Source organism: Populus trichocarpa, chromosome 4 (assembly GCF_000002775.5).
Source record: "Populus trichocarpa isolate Nisqually-1 chromosome 4, P.trichocarpa_v4.1, whole genome shotgun sequence".
Lineage (NCBI taxonomy): Eukaryota > Viridiplantae > Streptophyta > Magnoliopsida > Malpighiales > Salicaceae > Populus > Populus trichocarpa.
In genome coordinates, this window is record NC_037288.2 from 9006034 (window position 1) to 9030649 (window position 24616).

The 24616-nt window shown below is 34.2% G+C and overlaps 4 protein-coding genes across 27 annotated transcripts; 3 read left to right on the plus strand and 1 right to left on the minus strand.

The window, feature by feature from the left end:
• The first annotated feature begins 2037 nt into the window (after positions 1-2037).
• LOC7494545 (transcription factor AS1) lies at positions 2038-3551 on the plus strand. Its single transcript, XM_002305248.4, has one exon. It carries the CDS (start codon positions 2289-2291, stop codon positions 3372-3374), a length of 1086 nt encoding a protein of 361 aa, XP_002305284.1. The 5' UTR covers positions 2038-2288; the 3' UTR covers positions 3375-3551.
• Positions 3552-9039: 5488 nt separating this feature from the next.
• Positions 9040-10914, plus strand: LOC7468366 (pentatricopeptide repeat-containing protein At1g52640, mitochondrial). Its single transcript, XM_002305249.4, has one exon. It carries the CDS (start codon positions 9100-9102, stop codon positions 10669-10671), a length of 1572 nt encoding a protein of 523 aa, XP_002305285.2. The 5' UTR covers positions 9040-9099; the 3' UTR covers positions 10672-10914.
• A 563-nt stretch (positions 10915-11477) lies between these two features.
• Positions 11478-17062, minus strand: LOC112327311 (uncharacterized). 24 transcript variants are annotated; one of them, XR_008059063.1, is made up of 7 exons: positions 16917-17062; positions 16737-16784; positions 16612-16645; positions 15248-15705; positions 14883-14939; positions 13982-14608; positions 11478-12075 (listed from the first exon to the last, which is right to left on the minus strand). XR_008059063.1 is itself a non-coding variant. In XM_024599940.2 (2 exons), the coding sequence occupies exons 1-2, from the start codon at positions 12963-12965 to the stop codon at positions 11955-11957; spliced, it is 915 nt and encodes a 304-aa protein (XP_024455708.1). In that variant the 5' UTR covers positions 12966-13185; the 3' UTR covers positions 11597-11954. The 24 variants fall into 24 exon arrangements, 1 of the variants encoding a protein (XP_024455708.1); XR_008059057.1 differs by having other exon boundaries at positions 16737-16792; XR_008059076.1 differs by having other exon boundaries at positions 13982-14085; positions 14512-14608; positions 15628-15705; positions 16737-17062.
• Positions 17063-21114: 4052 nt separating this feature from the next.
• On the plus strand, positions 21115-21770 carry LOC18097624 (small polypeptide DEVIL 3). The gene has a single exon (XM_024598452.2). The coding sequence runs from the start codon at positions 21313-21315 to the stop codon at positions 21454-21456; it is 144 nt and encodes a 47-aa protein (XP_024454220.1). The 5' UTR covers positions 21115-21312; the 3' UTR covers positions 21457-21770.
• Positions 21771-24616: the final 2846 nt, after the last annotated feature.

Below are 24616 nucleotides of genomic sequence, written 5' to 3' on the forward strand. Positions count from 1 at the left end.
GCAGGGAAAGTCAGTGGGACGACCATCTACAACAGGGACCATCTACCATGTGCCAAAAATCATTTCTAAAGGTTAAAATCTTTTTAGTGACCTTGTGGGGACGTACCCAAGATCACATTCTCATCAAATAAAATTGTATTTTTACTAATAATACGAGGTGGGTTATTTTTTTTAAATTAATATAGACATTTCAACTATTTTATATATATTTTAATTAATTTTATAAACTTTAAATTAACGATTATGTAAATTTTTATTGATAAGAGAGATTCAAACCCGAGGTTTGTTAACTTATTAGTTTAATGGACTTGGCGATGATGCTAATTTGAGCTCTCTTGAAACCTCAACCATCAAACATTTTGTTATTGCAACAGAGATGAGTCCTTAATATTTTCTGCAGAAGTTGAATATTGCTTTGAGCTTTCACTTTCCATGATATGTCGCTGTTGAGAAGCACTCAGTTGAGTAATTTCCCGCCTATTGATGGCAAAGATACCTAACACCAAAGAAGAGCAGGCACTCCTGCTGATAAGCCGAAAGAATGGAAGAGAAAACGACTCCAAGTGGTCACACTGTAAAATGAAAAAAAAAAAAAGAAAAAACAGTGACAAATTATAGTTATTGTGATAGTTGTTCTTTATATTTATTTGATAAAGAAAATTAACCTGATAGTTGTTCTTTATATTTATTTTCTATATTTTTAAAAATTATAGTTTACATTTTTAACGAGTGTAAAATCGACTAAATTATAGAATGATTTAAAATATAAATTGTTACGGACATAAGAATGTAAATTATAATTTTTAAAAACACAAAAAATAAGTGTAAAAATAAGTTATTAACATGATCAAATTGAATAATACTGAACAATAAAGGATGCTAATCGAATTATTTTTTTAACTCAAGGATGAAATCAAAATTTTGACAAACACATCGGTAGAATAAGGAATTTTTGAAAAGTTTTGAGGTTTTCATTTTTTTTCTGAAGTTTTTGGGTTTGACTCCCTGTTCTTGCTTCACTGGTTAGGGAGGTCGAATTGGGTCGAAAATTAATGCTATGAAGAAATCTGTGTAAGACTTGAAGGTCATTATCCAGCCCAATGGGCTAGTTTTCGTATAGACATGCTTTTCTTATTATATCCAATTACTGAAAAATGAGGAGGTAGACGTCTTGCATTATGTTAGATGCAGCTAGGCTAACAGAAATTGAATAGATGAATATATATCACAAACAAATAGATTATATAAACAGCCTGGTAAATCTTTAGAAAGAAAAATAAAAAAATAACTTGAGTCCACCCGGGTTAACCTGTTAAATCCGTGATCTTAGTCATGAAAATAAAATAAATTCATAAAAAATAAACAAAAACAAATATGAAGTCTCACTTCCAACAGGTCTGGATAAAACTATAAAAAATTAAAAAAAAATGATGAAACCTTATTTCTAAAAAATCTAATGTTGAATGTTAAAATAAAAAAATTAAATTTATTAAACTGGTATATAACTTAATAAAAACAAATTAAAAAGAATCATAAAACATGATTTTTAAAATAATTTAATATTAAAAGATAAAATTAAAAAACAATTATATAAAAAATTGAGTTGTTGGAGTGCTAAGTGGAATTTGTTTTTTAAAAATACAAAATACAAAATAGTAATTTAATAAATAGTAGTTATAAGTATGATTATAGTGATTTTACCATATCTTCTTGTTAATTAATAATTTTCTTCTCATAGGTCAACAAGGAGTTGAAGGCCATGACCCTATAAATGAGCTAACCAGATACCAAAATCAGAAAGCCCACCATGTTCGAGACTCCGAATCAAACGTATGCGGATTTAGATAATGATTTGGCTTTTATATAATTTTTTTAAAAAAACATATTAAAAAAATATTTTTTTATTTTTAGAATTAACATATTAAAATAATAAAATAATTATTTTTTTTTAAAAAAAAACACGGTCAAAATAAAACATGCAAATCAAATGCATGATTTCGAGGTTGTTTCACCTCTAATAAACCATTCTTGGCATCTTTCTCATCACCCCACAAGTACAGGCCTCTCTCTCAATGTCTAGTCTTGTCTCGCTCTGACTCACACCGACCCCAAACCCTGTTGAAGTCACCCCCACCAGGACTGCTCTCCTTCACTTCACTGCCCCTTCTCATCAAAACAATGGAAGGGGTCTCTCCCCTAGCAAGCCTCTCATTCATAGCAGTAAATTGTTGCCGACGCTATTCTTCTGTGATCACTCCCCTTAAGCCATATAGAACGAGAATGACGAAATGAAGGAGAGACAACGTTGGCAACCAGAGGAAGATGCTGTGCTAAGAGCTTATGTTAAACAATATGGTCCAAAAGAATGGAACCTCATCTCTCAACGCGTGGAAGCTACTGGCAAAACCCTCAACCGAGACCCAAAATCCTGCCTTGAACGCTGGAAAAACTACCTCAAACCAGGCATCAAGAAAGGATCTTTAATCCCAGAAGAGCAAACCCTTGTCATTTCTCTTCAAGCCAAGTACGGTAACAAGTGGAAAACGATAGCTAGTGAAGTCCCAGGCCGCACAGCAAAGAGGCTAAGTAAGTGGTGGGAGGTTTTTAAAGAGAGGCAATCAAAGTCCAAATCCAAGTCTTTATTGCACCACCACCATTGCACGGAATACTCCAATCAGAACCACCATCTAGAAGATAATATTCCGTTCACCGGAGATAAAACATCTGGTCAGGGAAACTACGACCACATCTTAGAGACCTTTGCAGAGAAGTACGTGCAACCGAAGATCTTCAATCAGTTTCAACCTTTTACCACTAGTTTATCCACTATGATACCTCCAATGCCCGAACCTGACCCGGTTCTTTCACTCGGGTCGGTTTGGATGAACCCGGGTTCACATATATCATCCTCAACCAGCACCACAGTTTCAGCCACCCCATCACCGTACGTGAGCTTGTCACTATCTCCATCTGATCGCGGCATGGACCCGGACCCGACCCGACTCATGCCGGGCCAACAAATGGGCACTTTGGTTCAGTATTGCAAGGAGCTTGAGGAGGGGAGGCAAAACTGTTTGCAACATAAAAGGGAGGCAACATGGAGGCTAAGTAGACTAGAGCAGCAGCTGGAGTCAGAGAAAGCAAGGAAAAGAAGGGAGAAAGCGAAGGAGATAGAGGCAAAGATAAGGTGTTTGAGAGAGGAAGAGGAGAGTTTTACGAGTAAGATCGAGAGTGAGTATGAAGAGCAGCTGAGTACATGGCGTAGAGATGCTGAGAGAAAAGAGGCAAAGCTTGTGGAAGCTTGGTGCAGCAAGCATGTCAAGTTTGTTAAGCGAGTTGGGGTACATTTTGGTGGTGGTGCAGCCAGGGATTAGCATTATCAGTTTAGCACTGATTTATCCATTTTGATGTAATTATTGTGTTAATCATTTTTAATATATAGGTTTTATCTAATGGTAATATCATAGTAATTGATTAGCAATTCCACTATGTTGTGGACGATATTTTTGGATCATTATTATTATTTTAATTTATTCCAATTTTAATGATGATCTGAAGATGCTTTTCTCTTTCACGGTACCAAAAGAAGAAGAAGAGAAGAAAAATAAGAGTTTTAAAATTATAATAATGATAATAAAAATCTTATTTTTTTTCAAAGAAATAATTTTTTATTTCCTAAATGTTTTTGGTAATTATAATAATTGATTATTATTGGATTTCTTCTTAAAAATTTGAATTTGTTTTCGAAAATATTAATTTTTTCATTTCTTAAACATTTTCAAAACTTTTTTTTTTTTTTTGTGGTGAAAACGTTAATGTTTTTTGAGAATTTAATAAAACTTAGTCCAATTAAGTTGAATTAACTAAATCTTGCAAACACAGGGCTCTATTTGCTCAATTAATGCAAACAATAAGGATTGTTTTTTTTTTTTTGAGAGAGAGAGAGAGAGAGAGGAACCTGGTCAACGGAACTGGCAACGTCTGCTCTATTCTCTTCTGTTATGCTATGTCTAATCAGTTCTTACATTGTTGTTAGCCAGAAAGAGAAAAGGAATGAAGGATGATCTCGTTTTTTTTAACCTCTAGCCCTACCCTAGCCTAGCCTAGGGCACTCCTGCTTGGAAAAAGACAAATTCACCCTTCTAAACTCCGAGTAGAATTTTTGTGGTGTTGCATCGATGCATGCGATGTTTGAGAAGATGATGCCCTTGTTGAGATAGATTTTGAGGGAGAGAGTGCCCCAATCACTCATTTCTGTGCTATGGTTTGGAGATAGGGAGCCGTCTGAGATGCCCTGTAGATGGGGTTTTTCTTCTTTTCTGTTGAGGTTGTTGTGTTATTGGAAAATAATTTTTTTTTGAAAAGTAAATTTTAAAAATAATAAATTATTTTTTGATATTTGGTAATGTAATGAAAAATAAATATGAAAATATTTTTCAGTATTTGGTTATGTTATGAAAAATAAGCTAGAAAATAACTTTTTACTGTTTTATTTTTCTCAAGTTTATTAAAATAATGATGAACAAATCTTACAAATTAAAAAGTTGAATGAGAATGAAATTGAAAAAAAATATAATTTCATAAATTATCTCAAATAAAATAAATAATAATCAAAATAATAAAGATCAAATCTAAAAAATAAAAAAAATTAAAAGATGAAGAAATTAAAATAATAATAATTAACATTTCATAAATTATTTCAAATAAAATAAGTAACAATCAAAAGAATGAGGACCAAATTTGATAGATAAAAAATTTCAATTAAAAAATAATAAGGGAAAAGAAAATAACAATTATAAAAATAAAGATCAAAATTAATATAAAAATTAAATTCTAAGGGATGAAATTGAAAAACAAATATTCAAAACAAAATATATATAACAATCAAAAGTTTGAGGATCAAATTTGATATAATCAACAAATAATATGACATTTTTAAATTTTTCACAACTTTCAGAAAGTATTTTCCGTCTAAAATAAAAGAAAACACTTTCCTGAAAACCAAACCAAATTTTCTTTGACTAGAAAATGTTTTCCGTTGACCGAAAAGTGTTTTTTGTTGACCAATTTTTTTTATTGCAAACAAACACATAAAAGTTTGGAAATTGATTTTCAAAAACCAGTTTCTGAAAAATAAATACAGCACTAATCTTGGTTTAATCCTTCCTTAAGAGACTCCGGACGTTCATTGTCCGGAGCCCCAAGTCTAAACAATCTCGAAGTAGATTATGAAAAATACTATCAATATTAATCTTATAAATCCGTTGATTATGAAAATAAGACAGACTCATCTAGCCGCTCATTTAAACGAGCACTAGATTGTTCACGGAGATATGGATCGACTGACGAAAGAAGACAAGCTCTAGACACTCTAATTGTAAGTTAGTCTTCCACTAATTCTGGAAAACCATGATCTTGTTGATGATGGCAAGTTTGTAAACTCACGTACGCCAAGATCTGTCTTTTTCAGGAGGAAGCAAGACAGGCACAACATAAGGACTCAGACTCTCTCGGTGGTGAAAGGATTTCGCACGCAAGCAATCCCATTGGGCGCCCTCTTGAACCTTTTGGTGTTTCCCCACCAGATAGAAGAAACACAACACTGACATGTCTGCTTATCTTTCATCCCTTAATTTCCTGAAGACCGAAAACTTCCCGTACATATTGCAATGATTTTCTTAGAGCAAGTCCAAGTCATATAGCAATGATGATTCAAGACAATTCTTTTTACACTATTTCAGAAACCCAACGGTTAATTCTTTTCTGGCGATAAGCTCCAATTGCATCATAGAAATTACTAAAAGGGTTCTTTTACATGCCAATCCTTATTAGCATTAGCGTCAGTTTTTTCATTTTCAAGATTTTATTGAATGCATTGGATTGTGAACACTGTTTAAGAAGCCGGGATCGGAACTTCTTCGTCTTTCGCTTGTTCACGACTCTTCGATGAAGGCTTTCAGGCCTAACTGCAGCTATTTCCAGAGGAAGGAAAGAAGAAACCGCAGTAGCCAATCCCAAGCTCGCTGAAGAAGGAACTATCATAAAAATCCATAGGAATATAAAAAATCATTCGCTCTAAAGTGCTTAGACGCAACCAGCCACTACGTACCTCACCTCTTTTTTCTCAATTATAAACTCCACGTACGGAACTTTCTCGATACCAACGACAATCTAAAACAACTTATGGAGCTCCCCCAATTTGAATTTCCCACCTGACTGACATTTCCATAATTTACAACAGAAGTCACTGGGGAAACAAGCGATCTAGATCATTTTTTATTTATTTTACAGGATCGTCTCAGTGATGAGAATATTTTATGTGCCATTTCTGATGATGCACTGGGGACAAGTATATGTCAGTTCAGTAGATCAACGCTTTCAAGGTCTGGGGTGAAGGAACAGATCGTTGAAATCGTGAATTTAAAGAAGAAGAAGGGAAAAAAAAGGTGAGCAATATTGAAGTAGGCACAACCAATCCATCTGTAAGCGACTCTTTTGAGATTTCCTTACGGCCAAAGTCACCCTTAGGAGGTCCATCCAACAGGTTTAATAACATTCATATAGATAAACAGAATTAACCCTTTTTTTTTGTTTGAGGCAGGCTTGCTCTCATATAAGAAAAAAAGTAATAACCTTCCTCGTGAAGAATCTTCAACTTCTCTTTCTCGAGGTTGGCTTAAACTTCTTAGAGTTAACATCCTTGGCTTTCTGCAGCTTCATAGACTTTACGACCTTTTTGGTAGGAAGTCCCTTCCGCCTTATTGATTACATGATGCCATTCAATTCCTTCTATTTTGAATATTGACCCTTCAAACGAAGAAGGGCTTGTCAGCTAACACCTCCCCTTTATGGCTTGCCTGCGCTGATCTGCTTGCTTTGCTGAGGAATGGAGTTAGTGGAAAGATGAAATCCTAACCCCCGAGTAAATGCTTAAGCCGAAGTGAGAAGACGTTTGTTCTTCAACCTCTATTCTGAGCTTTTCACTTCATCAAAAGGTGAAGTCTTGACAGAGGATGAAACCTTCCCATAACAAAGAAAGTACTCTTCATTGGTTCCCCTTTCGAACTAGAAAGCCTCATTGCCATTGTTGGCAAACAGGTCAACAAAGGCCTACTTTCTTTCTATTTTACTCCGCGCAGGATTACTGAAAATAACAAGTAAAAATGGAATCGGAGCAATTGTAAAGAGATGTTTTTCATTCCCTTTTTTCACTATATGAAATCCATATTTTGACACCTGAGATTCCCACTAAGATCTCTCTTCTCTCTTTTACTAGTGGACCTCCTTGTGTTAGTGAAGCGACGTAACAAAATTATCTATTTTGCTATACTCTCTATAAATTTGAAAAAATATGCTAGACGTGTTAAGTGGGTATGTATGATTAAAAAAACAAAGAGTTGGTTAAAATATTATTTTTAAGTTATTTATTTGTTACATATAGAGAGACAACATATCTAAGATACAATTAAATCCTTTAAATCTTTTAAAAAATAATAAATAAATAAATAAAAAAAATATATTTATATATATATTTTTTCTTTGTGTAGTAACGAGTTTATATAGATTTAATTTGAAATATTATATAACAAAATTATATGACTTTTAATTAATCTGACAATTATATTTTGAATTAAATTAAATAGCACATATTCAGTTTTATCTCAACAATCATAAATATTAAGATTAATTATGAAAATTAAAAGAAATAAAAAAAAATTAATCTTACCGACAAATTAAATACCAAGTATCATTTTTTTATATTATAAATATTCATATAATAGCATTAGAAAACCTACTAGGAGAGCTCATCCACCATGAGCTCAATAAACACTTAATTTACTATACAATATAAATTCACACTTATAAACACCTAGGATGGAGTATTACTTTTCAATGTGGGATATAAATTATTTTCTTTATTCACTTACAAACTACACCAACAATCCCCCATTAGTTTATAATGAATATCTTTTCACTTGATAGAATTATACTTACAAGAAAGTATTTTGCAATTTAAACCTCCATTTAATGTTAGGATTTGAATTTTACTGAAGTTATTGGTGTTTGCAAATTAAACTAAAAAATTTATTGTAGAATAAAAAATGCTGCACACATAATAGTATCCAAATTTTTAAAGAGGTTTACAAATATTTAGCACTTATTATGACCATGTGCTAAAATCTCATTTTTCATGAATATTTACAAGAGAAAACCTTAACTCTTGTAAAAAACGGCGCCACTTCTATATTCATATAAATGTAATTATACATGTATGCATTACATTAAACACGAACTTTAAATTCCATTAAGAGCTTACGTTCATCTTCCTTTACATAATAGAACACACTGAATACTATCAGAATAAGGTCCAAAATTAATTAGTAGTGTCCAACAAATACATATATTTAGTTTTAACCCTAGTATCATGACTGGGTAAGAGGTTTTGCATCTTGATCCGGGTGGGCTCAAATCGATATTCTTAGACTTTTTTATTATGTTCTCATTTGATTTTTTAGGAATCGGTCTTCAAAATTTCTTTTCTTGCATTTTATTTTATAAGATTATCTCAATCTATGATCACGAAGTTTGCGAGTTGACCTAATTTAATTGAGGTTTTTTGTTGTTTTTTTTATTTTTTTTTCAATTTCGTCCTTCAGCATTGAGTTGTTTTATAATTCTTGTTGGTTCATGTCTGAGTTTTTTTTTATCTGTTTCTATTTTATAGTTATATTTTTAATTATATTATTTAAATTACCCGTTTAACACTCTAATTTTTTTTTTTCCTAAGTATTATTCTTTTATGTGGAGAAAGGTTTTACCTGACCTGCGGGATAGCACAGGGTACAAATATAGTATAACACTAATTAATAAAATAGGATATGGATAATAATTAACCAAGCAAAGCAAAGACATTATTTAGGCAGGAGTTTGGTGGATTTGAGAAGAGAAAGATTCAAAAGAAATAATTAAGACTAATGAGTCAATGGGCTTACATCTCCAAATCCAAGCCCAACATGGAAAACTCACACAGAAAAAGAAAAATGCTAAAAACTTATTGACTTTAGGCACCACGAAAGGACTATCGATGAAGAACAAGAAATGGCCATGAGATCCCTCACCTCAAAAACCAGAACCTTACACTCTCTCTTTCAGTCTCTCTGCACCTCCAAATCCCACAGTCATCGCCATCCTCTCTCTACTCTCACTCCACTAAACCAAATCCCACCATTACCAGGCCTTGTGAACGAGATATCTCGCATTCTCAGCGACCAAAGAAACCCCCACCATGACTTGGAGACCTCTCTAAACGCATTCTCTTCAGAAATATCCACAAACTTGGTAGAACAAGTCTTAAAACGTTGCAAGAATCTTGGGTTCTCAGCCCACAGATTCTTTCTTTGGGCTAAAAGAATTCCGGGTTTTGAACATAGCGAAGAGAGCTATCACATTTTGGTGAATATATTAGGTACTAGCAGGCAGTTCGCAATATTATGGGATTTCTTGATTGAAATGAGAGAATCTCATGATTTCGAGATAAACCAAGAAATTATCTGGCTTGTTTTTAGATCTTATAGCAGAGCTAATTTGCCAAGTGATGCTATTCGTGCATTTGATAGAATGGCTGAGTTTGGTCTAAGGCCCAGTGTTGATGATCTTGATAAACTTTTATATGTATTATGCAAATGCAAGCATGTGAAATGTGCCCAGCAGTTTTTTGATAGAGTTAAGCATAAGTTCGAGGCTAAAGCAAAAACTTACAGCATTTTAGTGAGGGGGTGGGGTGACATTGGGGAAGCAGTAGAAGCGCGTAAGGTGTTTGATGAAATGCTTGGCCGAGGATGTGCCTTGGATGTGCTTGCATATAATAGCTTGTTAGAAGCTTTGTGCAAGGGAGGGAATGTTGATGAAGCGTATAAGATGTTTCGAGAAATTGGTTCACATGGAGTTGAGCCTGATGCATGTAGTTATGCCATATTCATTCGTGCATATTGCGAGGCAAACAATATTCATTCTGTTTTCAGTGTGCTCGATAGAATGAAGAGATACGATCTCGTACCAAATGTCTTCACTTATAATTGTATTATCAAGAAACTTTGCAAGAATGGAAAGGTGGAAGATGCTTATCAACTTCTGCATGAGATGATGGAGAGGGGAGTTAGCCCAGATGCATGGAGTTACAATACAATCTTAGCTTACCATTGTGAGCACTCAGAGGTTAATAGGGCAACCAAGTTGATATCTATTATGGTTAAAGATAATTGCTTGCCTGATCGGCATAGTTACAACATGTTGCTAAAATTGCTTGTAAGAGTAGGAAGATTTGATAGAGCAACTGAAATTTGGGAGAGCATGGGCGAGAGGGGATTTTATCCTTCAGTCTCAACTTATTCTGTCATGATTCATGGTTTGTGCAAGAAGAAGGGAAAACTAGAGGAGGCATGCAGATACTTTGAGACAATGATTGATGAAGGAATACCGCCATATGCTTCTACCATTGAGATGTTGAGAAACCGGCTAATAGGGTTTGGACTCCTGGATCACATTGAGATACTTGCATGTAAAATGGAGCGAGGCACTTCTTGTTCTATACAAGAGCTGGCAAAAGAAATGAGGGGCAATAAGGCTTGTGTGAGATCTAGGAATGAAGAAACGGAGCTTGAAAGTGAGTAAAACCTAGCTCCCTAATCACTGAGTTCCGAGATGTTAACTGGGCAAACTCACCATGCTATAAACTCTACATCGAATCTAGTGGGGGTGCAACTTAAACACGAAGACCGCGATTTGTTGTCATTAGATAAAAAAGTGAAATCTTACATTGTCTTTGATGTGATATCCTTTATGCTTTTACATATTTTTGGATTGGCTGTGGCCTAATTGAAATAAAATTTCGGAGCTATAAACTCGTTATTTGCATACTGTGTTTTCACCAATTTGTCAAAAAGAGCTCCTCTATTATTAATTATTCAAACGAGCCTTTGTATTTTCTATCTCAGCTAATTGGGTAAAATTTGCCAAAATTAGAAATTTATGCAACAAAATAAGCAGTCTTCTTCTCTATTTGAATCATTATCGTTAACTTACCTTTTACTCTTGTTAATATCATCACTCACTCTCACCATCCTCATGAACGAAGATGGTGGAGTGACTGGGAGTATAGTATTCAGTCACTCCACTCTCTTCCCCTGAGATCCTAGTTATAGTTGAATTCTACTTTGAAAGCGAACAAGTCTCTATCTCTACAGATGATTAAAATAACAGTCAAAGTTCTTCAATCAAAGTATTCTATGCTCTCTTCTCTTATTGGAAGGGTAAAGCGAAGTTTGCTATTGCCATGTGAAAGGTTTTTCCTTTTGATTATGCATATTGGAATCTCGATCGGCTCATGTTTGAGCATGATGAATCACTTGGTGTCGACTTGTTGCTGATAAAGTTTCCGGCCTCATATGAGAACGGAAAACTTGAGCATTTTCTACATCAGTGGAGGAAGAATTGCGAACCATATTCCCTGAAAAAAGATACAATCGAGAAACGACTAGCAAGTGGCTATATCTACAAATCTATTTACGGATCTATATGATTTGATTGGAATGGGAAGTTCCAAAACATGAAACTTTATTCGGATAGGATTCATGTGTGAAGGTCTTTCCTTTTAACTCTTACATCCCTCTTTGCCAAATAGAGAAAGAAGCTTCTTGGAGGCCCTTAACCCTATCTTATCATTCACTCCCACCATCCTCACCCTCATTGAGCAGTATCTTCATTGATTTTCTGGTAAATTGTACTCAATTGATTGAAATTGAAAATACAAGAGTTCCATTGATCGAAATGATAACAGAGAGGCTTTTTTTTTCCTGATGAATTGGCAAACACACATGGTGTAAATAATGAATGAGCTTTCTCAAAATCCCAGCCCATGTACAATTCAGAGTGTGACTTTGTTGGTCCATAAAAACTCAGTCTACGAACACCATCTCTAGTCCTTGTGAACCATCAGAAATCCCACTGTCATCTTTGACAGGCTCAATTTGAACACATATTTCTGCTCCTTCTCTCCCAATTTTTGGATCACAATTCCTGATAAACAAGTAACTGGAAATTGTGTCAAGAACTACTAGAAGGGAAAACAGATAAGAAATCAACAATCCCTCCAAGAGCATAGGCATACTAAACCTTCCAAAGACAGGATCATAAGCTCTTACAACCCGGTATCGGAACAAGGCTTCAGTAGCAACAAGACCTAGATTTATGGGAAGAGCCAACAACAAAGCCATTGAATCTGTACCCTTTCTCAACAAGCAAGCCTTACGAAGAGACTTGTATATAGTGCAATTATCAATACCTGCTACAACCAAGGCTAAATTGCACGTGGCCATGGTATTGGTTAAAACCATGTAGAAAACAATCCCCGCTGCCAGATCGAAGAAAGGCCTGATGGATGATAGAATCAATAGACCTTTAAAGAAACTAGAGGCTTCGAAAAGGAACGAGAGGGTTGTTGTGGTAATGGTTACAGTAAGGATTATATTGCAAATGCAGGTTAAGACTAGAGGCTTGTAACAAAGTGACACAGGAGACGAACAAGATAGTGAAAACACAGGTTTATGGTGATTTAGAGATTGAATGATGGATGCTTTTGCTAGGACAAGAGAGGATAGTGCAAGTGGAAGACTAAAAACAAGGACAAATATCATCTGAGGAAGATCTAAAACAAGAAGAGAAACTCTTCGGCCTTGAAAAATTGATCTGGTCAGTGAACAAGGTTGATAGAAGGATAGTGAGAGGAGAATTGAAGATGAGAATGGAAGCAATAGGATTGCTGGGATGCTGGTGAAGTAGTGGAAATCTTTCAGCAAGGTGTGGATTGATCTTCTAATGATTTTTGCTGCCTTCTCCATAACAAGAAGCAGAGGTTCTTTTTTCTTGTTTTTGAATTGTATAGATGAGGACGATTTATCACTTAACATGTGAGTTATAGGATTCTACAAACAATAGATAGAAACTAATGATATTTTCACCTGATATTTTGAGATTTGCTTAAAGATTAACTTCATATTTTCCATCCCTATCCAACCACTAGAAACTAACATGTAACTACCAAAATCTTCCTTTGAAGAATTATGACCATTGGGAAGACTTGGTATTAAATTAGGCAACAAAGAATAGACTCTAAAGGCCGTTTGGAATGAAGCGTTTCTCTCCATTTTGATATATATTTTTTAAATATTATTTTTATATTTTTGAATAATTTTTTTTAAATAAACAAATATTATTTTAATAAATTTCTAAAAATAAAAAATACTTTAAAAACACTCCCACGTACCCTTTTTTATAGCCTCAAATTTTAGATTGCTATTGGTACGAGTTCTTATCAAATCCCACCAAAGCGTAACAACTTCTTCCTTGCACGAAATTTGTGATTAAAGCATAGTGGAATTCATTGCTATGAGATTGTTTCAATTTGGTCTTAAAAGATTGATGGACTGCAAATAAGGGTGAGGAGTTCAAATGATTTTGCTTTTAAAATATCTACAAATAAAGTTTTCAAGATTAGCAATTTTTACAATGATTAATTTCTTTTTATTGCAATTTTATGATGAATAAGTTGTTTTTTTCGATTTTCTTTTGAGTGGAAATAGCTATTTTCTCAAGGTGGGGAGGGTAACATTAAAGGGCTAACAGCCAAAATTAAGGATCAAATGTGACTTCATTATCGCCTTCTCAAGTGGACTAATCAAATTTAGATAAGTGCTTGATGATATTCTCAAGTTGACTAATCAAGTGCTTTCTTCAATGTCATTGGCAGGACTGGAATCAATACTCGGCAGGAAAACGAAAACAAAATCTCAGGATAATTTATAAAACAAAAAAGTTAAAATGATTATAAATTATTAAAACCTAGAACTAGAAAAATAAAAGAAGAAGAAATGAAGAAGAAAAGAACACAGATGCATAGTGAAAAAGAAGATTCAATTTCCATTACCATGGCTATGTACTAAGTTTGATGCTTGAATCAAACCAGCCGAGATGGATGCAAAGCTTCCAATCCAACGACAGCTTATCATCGGACACCGACGGAGGATTCCACTTGTAAGAGAAAAAAAGAAAGAAAGAAGAGAGTAATATTAATATACCAAGAGCTGTACTCTTTCTTCTCACATGAAGATCCCTACTAAAACACCATGTTTATATGACTAAAACCTTCAAGATCTCTATTAATTATAAAGAACTAACAATGATCACTGCTACTAAGGACAGGAAACGGTGTATTATCAAACCACTATCTCCATTAATCATCATCAAGAAGGGGACCAGGGACTCAAATTCACTCCATCCAACCATCAATCTTCAACCTTCAGAAGATCCATGCTCAGCTCATTGATTTTTACATGGAATCCATTGATTTTTTCTTCTGCCAAAATAGTAGAAATACATCGAGTATCCCTAATATCGAAAGAAGGAAAAACAAAACTGTCATCTAAAATAATTATGATAGTGAGTGCCTTGAATTACCAGTGATTCCCTTGAATAGTACAAAAAGCAAGGTAAACTCAGCACTGTTGTTGCAAACCAATTAGTGACTGCATCAATGGAGAGATCACCCTCAAACCTAACACAAAGAACCAACTTTAGTACTATTCTATTGTCCAGTCAGCAAAGATATTACTTGGAGAACATATAACACCTTAAAAGAGATTCTGATACTGACATTATCAAATGAAGTTTATTGTCTTAATGATTCTGAAATTGACTCCAAAATTTACAATTTCTCTCCCTCTACCGAACCATCTCTTTTAATTTCTTTTTCTCTCTTTGCAGTTTTTTTTTTTTATATATATATATATCTTCTCACTTCCTATTTCAATCTCTAATTTTCAACTTACCTAACAAGACAATCTGACGTTTACAACCCGATGGAAAAGCAACAAGTGAAGGAAGTCCTGTAAGCATTTCAATCAGGTTAAAAACAAGAAACATGCTATGCTGAAGCTAAAGTTAATAAAATCAAGCAATTTGAGAGGCACACATCAAATCAAGAATAAGATATTGCCAAAATAAAATACTCTCATAAATGCAAATAATAAAGGTGTATTGGCAGGAAGGATCAAGCGAGTTCAGATATGCAAGAATAAAAAACTTCTTGCATCAAATATTTAATTTAATTCAATTAAATGTTCATCTGGTTCTTTATTGACCAATTCTACTTTGCCACTTGGAAAAAGGAGAGGAGAAAGGGAAACTATCATACCATTGACACAAAGATTGTAATGTCTATAGCATGGTGAAGGAATGAACCCAAGGTTCAAGTTTTCAACCATCACCAGAAAGCCAATTATTTGCAACTTAGGAGCTACAAGCAATCTATGTACTGTTTCCTCCATCCCACAATGGGCATCCTTCTTTGCTTTTTGTTCTACCCAAAAGTAGTAGCATCTAGTAATGGAAGATCAATGCCTGAAAAGCTTTCCCCAGTGTATTGCAAGTTAATCTTGTCAATAATATGCTACAGCCAAGAACATCTAGTCACTTATGAAACAACTCATGATCTGGTTAAGAGAATAGGGTTGGAGGAATCCCGGGAAAAAAAAACAGGACATGGTAATCAATGGTCCAAGAGCAATTACTCACAGATTGCTCATCAATGCCAAATATGTCATAGTCCCTTTTCCATAAAGGATTCGTCATCAGCTCATAAGCATATTAGATCTGAAAGAACCACACATTAGAAAACCATTCACCAAAGAAGAGAACAATAACCCATCACCTACTAATAATCAAGTTGCAGAATCATCATATCAGACAAGAAGAGAATAAAATTGCTAGAGTTGTAGTAACCTGTCTGAACATTTGTCATCTAAAAAGGCATTATATCATTATTATTGGTCTATGGCCAACTACTGGACAAATCTTTGCACAAGCTGATTTTCAATAGGCATATTGCTTCTTATAACTTGCATGTAAAAAGCACTCTTTCCATTTTATTAATTATAAGGATTAAATCTGAAGCAGCGCACTGAAAATTGATTGAGGACGAGGACTCCAAAATTTCTGTAAACTGTATCTCAAAACTTGCAACCACAATTTCTATGATTTTTGTCCCATATGTCTACTCTTCCTCACATTTACAAATAGTTCTTTGCTACTTCAAAGAATAATCACAGGGAACCAGCTTTTCAAGGATAGCATTGCTAACACCTCGACTCGACTTTCGCCTCTAGATACCATCCAACACACTTGGCTAGTAGAGTAGCTGCATGCAAAGAAAGTTTTTTTCCTACCCAAAAGGTAAGGTTACGCAAAGTGCTACTTTAATCGCTTTCATACTGAATGTAAGCAGAATTGGATCCCAATACTCTAATAACAACGACTTTCCCGAGCTGGCCAGCACTGCCACGCAACACAGGCTCGTCACATTAAACCATTCCTCTAAGTACAAACCGCACAACTCCATCCGACTACTGCAGCTATTAATGAATTCTTAAATAATCTCAGAAACGCCCTCGTGTTCAACAAACAAAGGAAACACACATTGGAAAATTACCAAGATACAGCCATTGAAAACACACTTTCAGTAACCAATTAACACTTGAAAAAAATAAGAAATTAACTTACCTTTATAAAACCATTAGTAGTAGGGATTTCCGTGCTTGAATTACGATGGATGTCAATTAAATAAAAAATTAGAAAACTAAAGCAAATAAATAAATTAAAAAAAAAGAATGAAAAAGAATTACTACCGCTTAGAAGACAGCTTCCCGTATGCTTCTTTCACTTCTTCAACAGAGCTATACCGCTTTGTCCCCAAAAATACGTCGTTAACGAAACAAACAAACAAACAAACGAACAATCACAATTGCAATTCACAGAATGCGAATCCAAAATTCAAATAGCTTTACGGGGAAATAAGTAATTGTTACCGTCGTAATGAGAGGGAGGGAAAGAGCGAGGAAGGAAAACGAGCTGGTAGAAGACGGGGAGTGGAAATAGAAAGAGAGGAACGCCGTCCCGTCGATGCAATCGCCGATTTCTGATCTCAAGTGCAAACAGTGAAGAAGAGGGGGTATCAAGACGACGTCGTTCTGATCTTAAAAATTAAACAGCTCTTTTGGTTTTTCAAACCGGACGGTTCATTTCTGTTCTGTTCTACGGTTCTGGAGAAACCCGGTCCAAGTTCAAATGGAGTAACAGTCTTTTCAATTATTTATTGTTAATTTTAAACTTGGGATAAAAAATGTTAAAATCGCGATTTTAACACGGCATGAAAATATAAAATAAAATCGGATCGTAAAAACGGATCGTAAAATCATAAGAAATTTTTGAAATACATTAAAAAAAATTCATGCTTCAAATAAAAATTCATACATAGTTCAAGCATCTTAAAATACATGGTTCAAATAAAAATTCATATATAATTTAAGTAACTTTTCATTAACACCAAGCAAATCAATGTTTGAATGTTTTTCTCCCTCGGTTATCCAATCATTATAAGATGAAAGATTATCTTCTACACCAAAATCATCAACTTGCTTTTTGACTTGGTTATTATTCAATTTCAGATTGCACATTACAAATACTAAGTCATTTATTTTTCTCTAGTATAAATAATTTCTTCGTTTTGTATGAACCTAAATAAACAATTCAAATTTATAATATTTTTATCAAATATTTCAACATTTAAAATAATAAAAAATAAAATATTTTTTTTAAAAAATAAAATACTATAAAATACTATGACTCTAATTTTGGTCAAAATTCAAATTCTTTATTCAAATAAAAAATATTTCCTAAATACTTATCACCTCGGCTTCCATTGCATTTTCAAATTATATTAATCATCGAGAGATATTGTTAACTCTTCAAGGGAGAAAGAGTCACCAATTAAAAAAATGTCCCATCACAAAATCAAATGCTATATTATCAAAATAAAAGAAGACAGGTGGCAAACAAAAGAGTGATGCTGTAAGAAAAACATCCTTTGCTGCAAAACCAAGTACAGAGATAGTCTAAAACACACGTACTTAACCGTGATTGGTTTGTCCTTATTCCTACTCATGTTCTCTAATCGAAGAGACCAGATTTTGCAGAAATCGTAAAATCGGTGGTGAAATCGCGATTTTATGCGATTTTACCCGATTTTAATGATTTTACCTGATTTTAATCCGATTTTATCTATTTCCGAGTTTTTTGAATGATTTTACACGTTAAGTCTATATTGACTCGTAAAATCGTACGATTTTACGAGTTGAATCGGGATTTTAACAACCTTGCTTGGGATGAGTATTATTTTAAAAAATATTTTTTATTTAAAAGTATATTGAAAGAATATTCTTTTTATTTTTTAAATTTTATTATTGATATATATCTAAAATTATATAAAAAAATTTGAAATAAAAAAATAAAATAATTTTAAATTAATTTTTGATAAGGTGTGGTGGGCCTGTGATTTTTTTTAGGAAAATTAATTTTAGGCAAAGAAGCCCAAACATACAAAGCCGTAGCAGCCAGCCCATGATGATGCCACAAACCGAAGACAATTGCATGTCATTTTGGTGAAATTATCACACGCTGTCTGCTGTCTTGTGCCTTTCTCGTCCACCAACTGAAAAAGACACGACTTGAACTCCCCTTGTTACATTCATAATTATTGCTAGACTATAAAAAAGGCAACGCATTATTAAGAAAAAGATGAAGAAAAGGCTTACGATGATCAAGAAATCATGATTCATAATTGTTCAATGCATATAATCTGACATAAAAAGGGTATCTCCTACAGCAAACAGGATCTAGCTCATGATTTTTTCTCTTATTTTCCTGTTGGTTGGAAGGTGGGAGGTATAATGGCTTGCAACTGCTTTCTGTGTTTTCAAGCTCCTTTCTGGGGATCCAACCATGTGGTTAGGTCAATTTTAAATAATTCAAAAGATTCTTAGTTTCTAATCCTAACTAGGGCTGAACTTCCCCTCAATATATTTATCCATAATGTTTTTCCAAGTCACCATTAATGGTCTTAGCTTGCCAATTTCAAGATATGGGACCGTACCTTGCAAACGATGGCTGCATAATAATCAATATGCGTATCCCTTAATCCATTTATTGAGCCCAAAACATGATCAACTCGTCTTAATCCAATGAACCTTACAGTGTGGAGACATCAGAGGACATGCATAATCTTTGAAAAAACCAAGACAAAGATACGATCATGGTTGCAGATTATGGGGTTAAGCAGAGAAGCTCATTAATTACATAAAGATGCAGCTCCTAATTCGAGTTCATCTAGCCTGAAACATGACCAAAATCAAATAATTTCAGTGAACCCTACAATATATTTGGAGATGTCCGGATCGTAATCCTTGAATTAACCAAGACAAAGATACGATAATTAAGTTGTTTGCTTGAGTAAATGTAAAACAAGAGGTGCTTGACAAGAAGCTTCCTCTTGAAACTCAAAAGGGCACGAAACAAAAATCAAGGTTGTCTACTGAGTAAAAGGCAAGGACCGTGTTTCTCACGAGACTATCACACATGTAAGCATGTCTTCAATGTACAATACAAGTTTGTAATTTTTTACAATAGTATGCAGAAACAAAGCTATAGTAAGCAACGTTTGGGACAAAAACCAGGTCCATTGTTTTGATAATGGTGTTAGAATTCAAGATTAGTTTAGTAGAGGATTGTCTCCTTGTTGTCTAACCTCCCTCATTTCAGCATGGGAATCTTGTTCATAATGGCCCCAAAGACCCTCCCCAACATGACTGGTAATACAGATTTAAAGCAAGTCTTATCTTCGATGGGCCAAGAACATACCATTGGATAAGGCTATGATATTTTATTAGGTTTGGCCGACTGTGATATTCCTGTTAATTGGCCATTATATGATTGTGTTCTTTGGTGGGTCGTGACAGCATATAAATTATCTAGTATAGTAAATATCTTGATCCAGGGCGACTGAAAGAAAAAAAAATCAAGCACAGTGGCGAACCAGTGACTCAAAATTTGTTTTATTGCTAAACTGAAAGAGAATGTTGAATGGATTCGAATTTAGAAGTTCTTTAATATCTAACTTGCATTAAGACAAACTAGGTGGACTTATGGGATAGAAAATCATAGTCTCTGAGCATGGTTCAAAATCTAGTGGTCCTCCTAATCTAATATTGGATGATTAGAAAGGGCTTGGTAGCAGTCAAATGGGATCGGCCTGGCGACAAGGCATCTGGCTCGACTCTTTATTCTTCCCAGTTAAGCTAGGAGTTGACAGTAATTGAGTGTAGATTCCTCAAGTATGGAATGATAGAGACCAACGATACGGAAGGAGCAGGAGACAAAACATGTGGGATTATGCTTTGTTTTGTTACTGATTAGATTTAATCAGGAGTTAATTTCTGTGCTGGGTTTTAAGAAGTCAGATTCTAAGGCAATTTCTTGGGTTTTGAGCATTCTTGACATAGCCAGATTGCAAATCCAAGATTGTCCCCTTGTTTCTTCTTTGTTAATTAACTTAACTCCACTTTTAAGTAGGATCATCCACTAAAACTGGAACTATGTAGAGTTAGAACTCTTAACTTGTTAATAATGTATTAATTTTCAAATTACCAAAAATCTAATGATATATGTTGATGTTGTGGAAATAATGATTTATTATTTGATATATATATTTGAAATGGTATTTTAGGTGGGAGCTATGGTGGCAGGGAGGTGAGTAACTAATAATAGTAGAGTGAAAGGAACAATTTCGCTGACAAATTAACTCATCTTGATAAGCTATGGGCAGGGAACAAAACGTTCTTGGTTTTTGTGCTAAATGCTACGCGCGGTGCCGGAGAGATGGTGATGAACAGTAATATTATAAGGCACTAGGTCATATGCAATATGCAGTCAGAAGACATGACAAGGGAAAACATCATAGTTTCTTCACCGAATTGTAAAAATGGAAACACCCACGGAATGCAGCAATATCCCAAATATCCAAATACAAGACTTGGGGTTCAATTTTTGCTTCTTTTTTTTAATCAAGAAGGTATCAAAATTGCCGACCAAATGTCTAGGTGGTTGATAACCCACATAAATGTTGGTACAGAGAATGATGTGGCAGAAAGATAGAGGAATCAAAGTTTGGTCGTGTGTGGGGGCCTAGGTGCATGTTCTCTGGAGCTTTGGACCACACTTCACACTCTTTTAAGGAGCTGCCTTAGCTCTTCTTCGCCATCCATCACTCACTCACTACAAGCATTGCTACTTCTAGTTCTCAAGTGCATTCTTCTTCTCTCTGAAAAGGCAAAGAAATTAAGTGCAAGTACTTCTCAAAAAACGAAAACCATGAAGATGATGAGCCAAGCAACCATGGAAGAGTCCAAGAAAAAGATGTCATGCAGAAGGCTTGGAGGGTACCTTAGACAACAGAAAGGCAGGCTCTACATTATCAGGAGATGTGTAGTCATGCTACTCTGCTGGCATGACTAGGCCAAAGCTTAATTTATGGATCTTGGCACCATCTCCGTGAAGTTGAAGAGCAATCAAGCAAATCATCCATCATTGCTAGCTGTGAACTTGGAGCCAAGCTCTCTAGTCGATCTTCTACTCTCTCTCTTTTTTTGTTCGACATGTAAATAGGAAAGAGAAAAGGCTACCTATATTAGTTGATTAACTCTAAAATTAACATATGCCACTTGAGCTTGTAGTGTACAAGGAAATGTTTCAAACCAAATGACTTGATCTCAACTCTCTAGGAAAACAAGTTAATTTTGCAGCTTCTATACAAGTTGTCTCTTTTGTCACGAGTTGTCATCTAACTATTATGTAGAACATCGATCTCTTACTCCATAATTTATCTCTAAAGCACTTGATGATTATTAGATTTTCTTATATCATTGATGAGACAGCCTAGCATGTCTTATTTTGGGACTCATCCTGACCTAAGCGATCAGCTAAATTAATAATGGATTTGTGCTAACATGCACGTTAATTACTTTTAAATTAGCATGGCAATTTGAGGTAAAGAAGACTGAAGAAACTGTAATAAGACGAAGATATTCCCCGAAGAAAGTAACGTTTAAAAAACTCCACACTGGCGATGATTTTCAGTGTCTTTTATGTAGGATCCATTTGTAGTCTTGTCAACTCACAGCAATGAACACAACTTCAAAGCATTGGTTGTCTCGTGTGGGTTGTACCAATTGATAGGACCGTTTTATTCATTTGAACGATCTAATATATTGACCCAAAAAATATAATTCAGTAGTGTTTATCTAAATACAAATTATTGTGAATTGGATTAGTATAAAGATAAAATTATCGATCCTTACCAAAGAAATTTGTTAAGTATATAGTTGGAAGTAAGATTGTCTTTTCTATGAGATATATTTAGCATTAAAAGAATGATTGGGTAAAAAATGATTCGTTTGAGTGTTTTGGGCTACAATATAGATATTGATTTGCCCTTCAAGACACAAAATTTAATCTTTGTGTTAGGGGCTTCTTTTATCTTTTCAAAATAAATAAACAGTAAAGATACAACCATACTCCTGGGGAGAATATACATTTGTTGAGGGGCTTTTCCGTCTTTTTTTTTATTAAAACAGTTCAAATATAAAATTACCATTGAGTTTCAACAAAAAAACAAGGCTACATGTAGGGGTGTTTTCGTTGTTTCCATATGGTTTTACTGTAAATATCATGTGGGGTTCAGGGTAATCGGTTATTTATATGTATATAAATTATTATTTATATTTAGAAATGGTTGACGCGTGCTGAGCACGCACCAGCGAGTAGGCGCCACCCGAGCCTTTTAGGTGGCTCATGCGGCTCCAAAATAGAACCGAGTGCCGCTTTTCGGGGCGGTGTACTCAATGCGCCTCGCCACCCCAGGCACAGTGGTGAGGCGCGTGTGCCAAGACGGCCCATGAAGGAGCTTCGACCGGGGTTTTTTTCCCTCCTTATCTCCTCCTATAAAATCGTGCTGCCCATTGCAAAAAAACAAGAAGGTCTGGATATTTGTCTATTAGGTTCAATTTGGTCCTCATTATTTTGAATGTAGTGTATTTGGCCTTCATTTGTTTGTTGAGTTAATTTTTTTTTTTAATTTCATCCCTTCACAATTGATTTTTATATCAAATTTGATCCTCATTTTTTTAATTATAGTGTATCTTGAATCATTTATCAAGTTTTTTTTCTTCGATTTCATCCCTTTGCACTTGGTTTCTATATTAGATTTGGTCTTTATTCTTTTAATTGTGATGTATTTGGTCTTGAATCCTTTATTGAATTTATTTTTCATTGAATTTCATTCATTGACATTTTTTTTTATATCAAATATGGTCCTCATTCTTTTTATTGTTATTTTTAGTTGTTCTTATCCTTTTCTACATTGAAATTGTTTTTCAATTTCATCCCTTATGATTTAGTTTTATTTTATTTTTGTATCAAATTTAGTTTTTTTTTCTTTTTAAATCTATATTTTTTAAATCGTTCTTTTCAAACCTATATTTTTTTAATCGTTTTTTTTATAATTGTTTTTCAAGTTCATCTCTAATTATTTTGGTTGGTTATAAGTTTTACATTGTTATTTTTTCAGGTTTGACTTTTATATTGTGATTCGGTCTCATAATCTATATTACTAAATTCTAAAGGTTGGATCGGGTTAGTTTGAGTCATTTTTCAGTATTTTTAAAAAATTTCATCCATCATTATTAAGTTTGTTGGAAATTGATATTCTTTGTTTATTTTTTTTTGTTTTGGATTCATTTGTTAATTTGAATTTTCTTTTTTCAATTTTGGCTTTCAATTCAAGATTTTTGTTTGTCCTCTCAATTTTATTTTATTTTGCAAAGGAGGTCCTTATTCTTTCGGTTGCTATTTTTTTATCCTTCTTTTTTTTATTTATTTCATTATTCGACATTTCAAGTATTGAGATTTGGTCTCTTAGGTTTTTCCCATTATTTATAAGCCCTGCCTAGTAGTCAATCGGAGACAATGATCGGGTCACGGGTCGAGCAGGTTGACTCAAGTTAACCTAAGCCAACCAAACCCTTTTGTTTAAAAATAAAATAAAAATGATACCATTTTGAAAAAAAGAAAGGAAAATAGTCAATAGGTTTTGACCTTACCTTGACTGGATTTTTCTCGGGCTAATCAAAACATGGGTCAACTTGAGTTTTTGATAGTCTTACACTTGATCAATTCTCCCCCAATTTCTTTTGAAGCTCGACCTGGTCATGGGTCGAACTGTCAGGTCGAGCCAAGTTTTAAAATAGTTACTTACCAGATGCGATGCTTCCAGTTTAGTTAGTGCCTAGGGTAATGGTTTTGAAAAGTTTACATGAGTTGATATTGTTTTCTTTCCCGATTACATCCTTTGAAGTTGTTCATTTAAAAAAAAAGGATTTCTATTTAACCATGTGGCCTAGGTTTCTTGAATTTTAAGAAATACATTTTGGTACTTAACTTCATTATCCGGGTGGCCAATTAACGTGGGTCTGGCATGTTTGTCAGACCTAAGGTGCCTAAACTTGACGCTAGCCAAGTCCAAAGTGCGTGGACTTCGTGGTCAGCCAAGTTCAAAGTAAAGTGGGTCATGCATGTTTGCCAAACCCAAGGCGGCTGGACTTTGCGCCAACTAAGTCTA

What these genes read in the sequence shown, in the direction of transcription:
- LOC18097624 (XM_024598452.2), top strand. Translation starts at nt 21,313, where the DNA reads ATGAAGATGATGAGCCAAGCAACCATGGAAGAGTCCAAGAAAAAGATG.
- LOC7468366 (XM_002305249.4), top strand. Translation starts at nt 9,100, where the DNA reads ATGGCCATGAGATCCCTCACCTCAAAAACCAGAACCTTACACTCTCTC.
- LOC7494545 (XM_002305248.4), top strand. Translation starts at nt 2,289, where the DNA reads ATGAAGGAGAGACAACGTTGGCAACCAGAGGAAGATGCTGTGCTAAGA.
- LOC112327311 (XM_024599940.2), bottom strand. Translation starts at nt 12,965, where the DNA reads ATGTTAAGTGATAAATCGTCCTCATCTATACAATTCAAAAACAAGAAA. An exon ending in TATGATCCTGTCTTTGGAAG is followed by an intron (nt 12,076 to 12,171) that starts GTTTAGTATGCC and finishes CTTGTTTATCAG; the next exon opens with GAATTGTGATCCAAAAATTG.